Raw genomic sequence first — 10,827 nt, 5'->3', positions numbered from 1 at the left:
CTAAAGGCATCGGATTTATACTACTACAGTCCAAACATCATAATCGGAACCATTTATTCTCTTTTCATCATTTAAAGACCATATATGCAAAAAAATAATTCAATATGAAGATCTTTTAGTCATTCACGTGCATAAGACAATTGGACATTTCATCACGAGGATGCTCTAAAATATAAGTAGAGAACTTGTATAAAAGAAGTCAAAAGTTGAAAACCAATTTATCGCCCATCCCTATATACATATATTATTGTAAAAATAATGAATAAATAAATGAATAAAATTGTGAAAAATAAGGTAAAAAATCCAAAATAACCTTCTTTTGGATGGAAAATTTAACGAAGTTAGTTGAGATGACAATTAATGATTTCAGAACATTCATATGACAAATTGCTTAAACTTTTAGTTCATATGACAAATTAAAAAATATGCGTAAGTTCATATGACATTCGAAAAAATTTCCCTTGTCATTGATTGCTTGGAAGCATTGTTGTGTGCCTAAGGAGGAAGGTGGTTTAGGTCTTAAACAGTTAGTTGTTTTGAACCGCTCTTTGTTAATGAAGAAAGTTTGGATATTTTTTCATCTGATTCGGCTGGTTGTTCTTTTTTTTTTTTTTTTTTCCTATAGACAAGGAAAGTGAGAACTTCGTATGCTCGTTCTTCAATTTGGTCTGGCATTATATTACATTGGTCTTCTATTTGTTGAGCAAAGTAGATGGTTAGTGGGTTTCCAGTGAAAAGATTTATTTTTGGAGAGAATTTTGTTGGATCACCGTTGTTTGATCTTTTTGGTGTTAGAAGGGATGATGTTGATAGTCTTGAGGACACGGATGCTGATTTTATTAATGAGGGTGTTTGGTCTTTCCTCCAATATTTCAACTGCACTTTCCTGTTATTTGCGAGTTTCTTAGGAAATATGTAACTATTTCCATGGCTGGCTAAGGATCCGATGTGGTAATTTGGGAGCCCTCTCCTTCAGGTGGGCTCTCTGCTCGTGATGCATATAATTCTCAAGGCCTCGTTTGCCGGTTGTTGGTTGGGGGAGATTGATTTGGTCTAAATTTATTCCTCCTAGAATGTCTATATTGGCATGGAAAGTTTTATGTGGTCGTGTTTTGACTGAGGACATGCTGCAAAAACGCTAAATTTTTATGGCATCTACATATGTTTTATGTTGTTTGCATATAGAATCTTTTGAGCATGTTTTTGTTATATGTACTTATACCATGTCAATTTGGCAGCATATTTAGGATTCTTTTGGCTTGGTTACACTTCATGGCTCCTTATTAGAACGCTTTCACCACTAGTTAGCCTTGAATAAAAGTTCACAATTACGAGATTTGTGGTTGCATCTTTTGTTTCTACTTTGTGGTATATATAGTACTTGAGAAACCAAGCTCGGCGTGAAGGATTTAGTGTTAATGTTGCTTATGCCTTTAAGCTTATAGTTGATCAGATCCATTATTCAAATAGAATACGGTCTGGTTATATGAATAACGATATTCGCGCTTTATGTGTGTTGAAGAGGTTTGGTGCTACATGTATGCCTCATCAAACCCCCATCATTTTAGAGGTGTGTTGAATTCCTCCCTATCCTGGTTGGGTTAAGTTAACTATTGATGGTGCTTGCAAGAGTGGTTACTATTATGCTGTTACGGTGGTGTGTTTTGGGATTTCAAGGGTTAGTTCTTTGGTGCCTTTTGTTCTAACTTGAATATTCCTAGCTCTGTTGCAGCGGAGGTAATAGCTATAACCAATGCTATTGAATTAGCTTCAGTTCAGGATTGGAATTTTATTTGGTCGGAGGCTTATTCGGTTTCGATTCTTGATTTCTTTCGCTCTCCTCAATTCGTGGAAGAATTGCTTGCATAGAATTTCCCAAATGCATTTTCGGTCTTCTCACATTTATAGGGAAGGTGATCAAGTTGTTGATGCCCTTGCAAATCATGATTCCTTTTCTACTAGTATTGTTCAGGATTCTCCTCCTGATTTCATTTTGCCATATCATCAACGTGACTATGTAGGGCTTCCACATTACTGAACTTTTGTTGGCCGTGTTATATTTTATATAGGTTGTTCGAGGTTTTATTTGATATATGAGTGTTATCATGGTCACAGTTAGGCTTTATGTCCCCTTGATAGATTGTATTTTCCTTTCTTTCTTTTTTTTAATAAAGATCCTTCATTGTAACTTCCCATGACAGCAACACTAGAATGGGATTGACTTCGTGGTTTTAACAGGAAAAAAAAAATCCCTTAATTTATTTGAGAATTCAAAGAAACAAAATATGTAAATCGATATAATTTCAAAATTACATGGTGCAATATGAAAAAATTAAAACTTCATTACTTATTTTAAAAATCACTTCAAATTTGAAGGTGAAAACTATTAATTAGCTATTATTATTATTATTATTATTATTATTATTATTATTACTATTACTAGCATATGCCTACACACATTTTGCGTGAACATTTTTTTTTTTAAAGGGGGAAGGAGAGAGAGAACATGGAAGTAGGTTAGGGAGAGTCTTTTATTTTTAGGAAAACTAATGAAAATTGTTTGAAAACTTTGAGTTTTAACGATAAGGACAAAATAAAGGGTAAAATGAATAGTATCAGGATTGATTTTTAGTGTAAAAATATGATTTTTTGTTAAATTAAACAGTATCATGGGCTTTTCGTTAAAACTCCTTTAATTTTTGTTCTTTAATTCAAATATATGTTAGCATCACATGTGGGTGAGACTTTAAAAGAATATAAAATTTAGATTATGCAAAATTACTTTATTACCTTTGATTTTATTTTGTGATAAAATACTAAATTACCTTCCACATTTTTTATTGACATTAGTATAGTTTAGATTATCATTATTATTTGTCGTCATTATCTTGTTTCGTTTGTGTGTCATTAAATATAAAACATCTTCATCCAATAAAAAATTGCCAACCAGTCCAACTTCAACTGCTTCACAAAGTCATAGTTGTAAGATTTTGTCATCTTTGTTTTCAGTCTTTTAATAAGCATACTAGTTCGTCGTTGCCTTGAACAGTAAGCAACATAAGATTCCCTTGTGCAAGTTTCATTAACAAATCAACTAGCTAGACCACTAGAGATAATCTGAAAAGCAAAGCAAACATCCCAAGAAACCAAACAATATCTGACAAGACCGTAAAAAACTGAAACTTTCATATAAGCTAGTTGTCACAAAAGAAATTTTGCGACGGTCACACTGCAAAAATTACTCTTACAATCGTATAAGACTATAATTCCATCAAACAGATTGAAGGAAATTATAGAATCGAGTTGACAAATTTAGATACAAAATATAACCTAATAGAATATTATTAGTACATTCATATATCTCAGACCAGCTAAATTAACTAGGAGACTTTCTTTTGGTTCTTGACCTTCCAATCTTTGATATCAGCTTCAATCTTTGCCTTCACACTTTTTTGGAACCCTGGATAGGGTTCATACCCAAAAGCTAAGTGAAGAAGCTCAAGCAACACAAAGTACGGCCCTGTTAGAAGTCCTTCAAGAAAGTTGTCTGAAGGGGCCCTCTTCTCAAAAATCCCATGGCCTACGACCTGTCCAGCCCAACTGCAGAACTGACCACCCAGAACCACCTTCCACGACTTAGAAAACCCTAGCTCAGTGCCAAGAATACTGGCTCCAACCCAGCAGAGAACACAGATCAAAGCTGCCAAGGACCCAGCTTTCTTGTCCAATTTGACATAATACAGACAATACGCCAAAGTGAAAACAAACCCCAAATTTAATTCGAGGCCAAGAACTGGGAAACTGTAGAGAGAAGGTGTGAAGTGGAAAAGAAGAACAGAAGTGAAGAACAATGGCCACACCAAGAAAGTGTGTATGAAAATGTTAATTGGGTTGTTGTGATATGCTCCATAGAAGGCAAACTGCTTTTCAAGATCAAACAATCCAGTCCTCCCCATGAGTTTTTTATTTGCAGAACTGAATTTCTTTTGCTGGAAAAAGGGGATACTTTCCTGGGAGAACGAAGATTTTCCTAGGAAAATGAAGATTTTGTGGAAGACTTAGTCTTGAAGGAAATCCAATGGGGGGTATAAATAGAAGGAGCAAGTAGATAGCGCAGTAGTGTAGAAAGTACGAGCCTAAAAGCAGTAAAGGTAAAGCACATCGGAACTTGGAAGTTTCCTGCATCCTACTTTGAAGTTTCTTTGTTGACCGTTTAAAATGTGCACTGAAAACGTCAATGGCCATTCAGTTTAATATTGTGAACCGTCGACTCGTATTGACTCGTATGAAGAGAATCTAGATGGATTGAACTGCACGGTATTGAGATGGTTAAACTATACTTTATAGCGAAGGATGTGACTGGGCTATGTATTTAGAGAACTTTACCTACCATTGTTTTGTCCCTATGGCTGGCAACCATGCACTCTTTTGATTGGGCCAGGCCATCTATTCTTGTAAAGTCATCTATGGTCTAGACTACTCCTAGTGGAACCGTGGAAGCAATCCAACGCGCTCCTTTTATACAGACAAAAGTGAATGTTTTTCGTTTGAGCTATAAACTCATTGCATGACACTTTTTGTTCAATTTAATTACAATGATATTGTTATGAACTTACGAGATACCTCTTGGTTCTTCATGTCCCACGTAATCCAAAGCATTGTGATTATGCAAGATATCTAAAGTGAGGCCTAAAATAGTCAAGGTGCGGGAAAATTTGTTAAAATGTATCAAGCAGCTTATTGGTGGCCAATGTAGCCTTTTTTCTTTTACAAAAATATTGGGAGCTTCTTACCTCTGTGAATAAATTTTTTTGGATCCACCGCTACAAGTTCTTATAACCTATTATGGAATCAAACGAGAAAAGATAGAAGAAAGTATAAATGAAAACGTCGCTAACATTCTTCATATATTTCTCATTTCGTTGTGTTGAAACTTGCAAGTAGATTATGTCTAGGTAACTTTTGCCAATACAAACCAGAGAAACTTGCTATGCTTTTAGTCTCAACCCAAAACCTTCTCAATAGCCATGCTATGCTTTTAGCATTTTACAAATTAATTGCTTTAGGCCATAAGTATTAGTATAGACAATCACAATGTCAATTGTTAAAGTTAGAAAATATGAAAATATATACAATATTCAAGTGCATGCAGTAGCTTCAGATGCCATTAATCATATGAAAAGGACTATAGGAACATGCCAATATATAGGGTAAGTAACAAGAATAAAGAATCTCACGCCAGTAGACGTAGTGGGCCAGTAGTTGAAGAGTCGAAAGTCTTGAGACAATTTTTGTACGTCATTTTGCCATTAAAAGGTAAATTTTTATTTTAGGCCTTATTCATTCCTCTCCGCCCTTTCTGATCTGAATGGGGAAATTTGAAAAAAAAAAAAAATAACCAAAATTATAATCGGATTTGGATCCTCGTCGGATTCCCTTCTTGGGAATCTTAGAGATTAACGAAAACGGACTGTTGATAAAAAATCGTGTGGTCCTAATTAAATGCTTTTTATATTTTTTAAAAGTAAAACATCATAATTTTACGTGAAAAATATGAAAAAAGAAAAAATTATGACCGCACAATTTTTGATCAACGGTTCATGTTAGTTGATCCCTAAAATCCCTAGGGAGGGGATTCAGCTAGAATCCAAATCCATTATAATCCATATAAAATTATAGGAAAATTAATGAAAATGATTTGAAAACTTTGAGTTTTAACAATAAGAACAAAATAAAGGATAAAGTGAATAGTACCAAGATTGACGTAAAAATATAATTCTTCATTAAAGTGAATAATAGCATAAATTTTTCGTTAAAATTCTCTAAAATTATAGCTACCGTTTTAAGTTTATAATAATTATAATTAAAAGTTGATAATATAGTACTAATATACCTTTAAAATGATGTTTTCCAGAAAGAACCAAATCCTAAACCTAAATTAAAATGAAAATGAGGATCGTCTCCTTCTACACCTCCAAGCTCATTTCCTTCTCCAAAATAGAGATTAATTATGTGCTATTCTCCAGCATTGTCATCTTCCTCTTCTTGGTTGTCCATGTCTACATCACTACGCCCTAGCACTTGGCCCGCGTGTTCTCCGTGCTAGAGCTCGTCTAAGGGTTAGCCGCCATGACCCTACAACCCCTACCTTCATTGTTGACCTCCAACTTAAACTAGAACCCACATCTGCCTTCCCCTTCCGTCCGTCCCCCTCCCTTCACCACCAAAACCACAACCACGCAAACATGAATATGGACCTGCAAAAGTAAACCCAGATCAACAGTTATGCTTGGACCAATCCCATAGACCCGTGTCTCAGCCGTGACCCGGATCTCTGGCCCGACCCGTTTTCTGGGCAAGCTTCACAGGTGACTTTACGGCAAACTCCGGCTACAAGCACTGTCACCACCACCACCACCGTTCCACTACTCTTGGTGCCACGAACAGGACCCACCAGATTTCACGCTGTTTGGCCGCCGTTCATGGCGGATCGAACCATGAAATTCCCAGGATTTTGACTCCGGGAAGGCGTTCGAACATCCATCGTCACCCTCATTCCCCCTTCCGTTCTTCCCCCGTCCCTTCACCAAAAAGGCGTTTGAACGTATTTTCTTCCAGTTTAGTCTTTTGCGTTAATGGGTCTTTCTACAAAAATGTTAGGGTAATTTGTTTTGTTTTTCTGAATTTTATGGGTGGCTCTGAATTTTTTGGGTGGCGGGTTGGGGAAGGCCTTTGCCGCTAAAAATATTGTGAAAAGTCTTTGCTGCTATAAATATTCTGAACTTATGGTTTTGCAGTTAGAAAGCCCTTGCCATTATAAATATTGTTAAACCCGAATGGGAGATATCAATGATTGAGTAGTAACATGGTGGTAGGGATGATAATTTTAACTATTAAATTCGATAACCGTGGATAACCGTCCGAATGGATTGGATTGGATTTGGATATGAAAATTCAGGTATGGTATGGATATGGGGAAAAACCATGAACTTTATTCAGTTATGGTTTTGGATATGGTTATAAGGATCCCCAGTCCGTATCTGTCCCCGAATCCGACCCAAATATTATATATATATACACACACATTTGATATATAATATAATTTTATTCAATTTACTGAACTGATATGTGACGATATGATGCAATCATAATATCTCAATTTACATTTTGATTTCTTTTATTCAATATATGTCACATGATGCATCAAAGAGTACCAATTGAGCTGCCAACATGCACCAATTTCTTGACAATGAAACTTTTGAAGAGAGATGAATCTGGTAAACTTGGAACATATGATAATTGATATATAAAATGATTCAATGAATTAATTTGGTTAAGTATAACAATAAGAGTATTGAATTGATGAAGTTGTTGGTAGGCCCCATGCATGATGTTTGGTGCATAATAAAGATAGTATAGGGTTTGATATATGCATAATAAATTAGTATAGGGAGGGCTCGGTAAATTGAATAAAAAGAATATTTAAGTCTCAAGAAGAAACAATATATACCCCAACTGATTGTAATCTAGCACCTACATTGAATCCAAGTATTGTGCAACAAGAAATACCAAATCAAATTGCTCGGCCCCAAGATATATACCAACTCCAAATGAGGTCGCTGGTGAGATTGAGGAACTTGGAGGTGATGATGGTGAAGGTAATAATTCGAGACTTCGCAGTTTGGTGTGGCAACATTACATAAGAACAGTTGTTGATGGGGTGATGAAAGCAATATGTAATTATTGTAACAAGAAGCTTGGTGGGAACACTAGAAATGGAACCAGCCATTGGAGGCATCATGTGACGACATGTTCATGTCGGAGACAAAAAAAATTGAAGCAAACGCTAACCCAAAAAGTGGGAGATGGGAAAGTAGAGTTGTATACATTTGATCAAGAAAGTGCAAGGAGAGCTCTCGCCCAAATGATAATATTGCATGAGTACCCTATTTCCATGGTTGATCATGTTGGATTTAGAAACTTCATGAGTGTTGTCCAACCGTTGTTTAAGGTTGTTTCAAGAAACACAATCAAGAGTGATATCCTCAAAATTTATGAGCGTTCGAAAACAATGCAATTGTTGGATGAAAATAACAGTAGAATTGCCATAACTACTGATATGTGGATTGCAAGTAATCAGAACAGAGGATTTATGGTAATAACGGCACATTTTATTGATGACTCTTGGACGTTGCAGAGCCGAATAATAAGGTGATATTTTTAATACTTTAATTTGTATTTAATTATTGTCTAGCCTTAGATTTATATTTCAGAATCTTTATTGTAACCATCTTCTTTGTAACTTTTTCAGATTTATTTATGTGCCTTGTCCGCATACAGACCTCCGAGATACTTTCAGATGTTTTGATTGAATGCTTGCTAGATTGGAACCTCAATCGTAAGCTTTCTACCTTAACCGTAGATAATTGCACTACAAATGATAAAATGATTGATCTTATTCTTGAAAAACTTTCTAGTAGTTCACTTTTGTTGGGTGGAGGGTTCTTTCACATGCGTTGTTGTGCGCATATATTAAACTTTATTGTGAAGGATGGTCTGGAAGTGATTGGTGGTGGTGTTGAGAAAATTCGTGATAGCATTGTTTACTGGGCAACAACACAAAAAAGAGAGGAAACATTTAAGGAAGCAGCACGTCAGTTGAAGCTTCCAAGCACTATGAAGATGGTGCTTGATTTAAAACTCAGTGGAATTCCACTTTTTTAATGATTCAATCCGCTTCGATTTACAAGGATGTTTTCCCTTGTTTGAAACAACAAGAGTCGCAATATAAGTGTTTGCCTGATGATAGACATTGGGAGATGGCAAGAGAGATTTGTAAGAAGTTAAAGTTGTTTTATAATGTCTCTCAGTTGTTTTCTGGAACTAAGTACCCTACAACAATCTTTATTTTTCAAAGATTTGTGAGATCAGACTGTCACTAACCCGGTGGCTTACCTCTAGACTTGATGAAATAAAAAATATGGCAAGAAGTATGATTGAAAATTTTGATAAATATTGGAGTGTGATTCATGGAATAATGTTGTAGCTACTATATTAGATCCAAGATTCAAGATGAGGCTGATTGAGTATTTCTTTCCTCTTATGCATGGGCAATATGCTTCGAATGAAGTTGATAAGATTCACAAATATTGTTATGATTTGGTAAAAGAGTGTGGATCCAATCATATCTCTAACATGGGTCATCAACCATCATTCACTTCATCTCAATTGAATCAATCTGACTTTGAAGAGATGAATCCTTTAATGGATAATTTTGACTTGTTTGTTTCTAGTACTGTAAGTACTGGTAATGTACGGTCAGAATTAGATCACTATTTGGATGAGGCTGTTTTGCCTAGAACATCTGATTTTGATATTTTAGGTTGGTCGAAATCAAATGGGACTAAATATCCTATCTTAAGTGCTTTGGCAAGGGATATATTAGTTATTCCTATATCTACAGTTGCTTCTGAATCAGCTTTTAGTACTAGTGGTAGATTTGTAAGTCCACACCGTAGTAGACTTCATCCAAAGACATTGGAAGCCTTAATGTGCTTCCAAAATTGGTTATGGAAAGAAATTCAAGGTACCCCAAAGTATTAATTTATTTTCATCTTATATTTGTGCATGTTCTTTAATCTTAATTTCGAACTTATTTTTCAAACTTAATTAATTAGTTTGCATTCAATTTTAGAACTAATTTAAGTATTTATGTTTCACAACTAGCTTCTTGTTCTAATGCATACGTCGGTAGCTGCACTTATTTTGAAGACATGGATATGAATGAGGTAAGTATTGGCAATTATATCATATGTATATAACTATCTTCTTTGTAGATTATATGTGTGCAACAATTCATATTAATTATTTTTTCATTTGCTTAATAATGTAGGAATCATGCTCCATTGATGGGTGTGAAGGGCGGGCACCATGGAATATGATGCTGGCTTGGTGGAACTAGAAGCGAAGTGCAAATATCTCATTCTTTTGTCGTCACAAGTTTTAGAATTATTAGACAATTTGTTTTGTCTTCCTTTCGTATTTGTTTTTATCCTCTTTTTCTTTTTTATTGGACCAATTTATCATATTGGCTTATCATGAACAACTTCAAATATATTGTTATGTTTTTTGTAATTGGATGTTGTTATTTAATGACGGAATTAGTATCTACTAAAATTTATAGTGCATCAATTGATGAATATAATTTTTTTTTTTTTTTTTTTTTGACGAAGATAGATATAACTGATAACCGATTGAAAATCCGTTATTCGGTGGATATGGTTATAGATAATCCCCGATGGTTAATTTACGATTATGAATATGATTAATTTTCGTGGTTATGGGGATGGATATAACATTTCCGTTTCCAAATCGAACCGCTACCATCCCTACATGGTGGTTTATATTGAGAACAATTTTTTTTATCCGTTGATAATGAAGCTATAATGCAGCGTGTTGACAATATAAAAACACATTGTAGATAATTGTAACTTGGATTGTTATTTATCTATAAATTATGAATGACGGACCTATGATTTAATTTTTGAGATTATCATGTCTTAAAATTGTTTATAAACTTTTACATATGATCCTCCGAATAATTTTTCTTGAATCCGCCATTGTTCCAAAGTCCAGACACAATTGTGAAATCTTTCCCCCATAGAAAAGCAATCACCGATGGCCCATGCTCTAATCAGACAAAACAAGTAACAAATGAAACCTGCCAATTATATTCAAATAATAAGCAATAAAGAATTAAGAAATAGGGAAAAGGTAAACCCATTGTAGAAACAAGACAGAAATGTGATTCGCAATTCTTGTTTCTTT

General features: G+C 34.8%; 2 protein-coding genes across 2 annotated transcripts; one reads left to right on the top strand and one right to left on the bottom strand.

The window, feature by feature from the left end:
• Positions 1 to 3,169: 3,169 nt before the first annotated feature.
• Positions 3,170 to 4,076, bottom strand: LOC137726930 (2-hydroxy-palmitic acid dioxygenase MPO1-like). Its single transcript, XM_068465885.2, has one exon. The coding sequence runs from the start codon at positions 3,954 to 3,956 to the stop codon at positions 3,381 to 3,383; it is 576 nt and encodes a 191-aa protein (XP_068321986.2). The 5' UTR covers positions 3,957 to 4,076; the 3' UTR covers positions 3,170 to 3,380.
• Positions 4,077 to 7,924: 3,848 nt separating this feature from the next.
• Positions 7,925 to 8,724, top strand: LOC148696726 (zinc finger BED domain-containing protein RICESLEEPER 2-like). Its single transcript, XM_088693348.1, has 2 exons — positions 7,925 to 8,132; positions 8,312 to 8,724. Exons 1-2 carry the CDS (start codon positions 7,925 to 7,927, stop codon positions 8,722 to 8,724), a joined length of 621 nt encoding a protein of 206 aa, XP_088549474.1.
• Positions 8,725 to 10,827: the final 2,103 nt, after the last annotated feature.

The sequence above is a fragment of the Pyrus communis genome, chromosome 5 (assembly GCF_041283825.1).
Source record: "Pyrus communis isolate YQ-2024b chromosome 5, ASM4128382v1, whole genome shotgun sequence".
NCBI lineage: Eukaryota > Viridiplantae > Streptophyta > Magnoliopsida > Rosales > Rosaceae > Pyrus > Pyrus communis.
The sequence above is the reverse complement of the archived record's forward strand: the minus strand, read 5'-3'. Positions and strand labels throughout refer to the sequence as shown.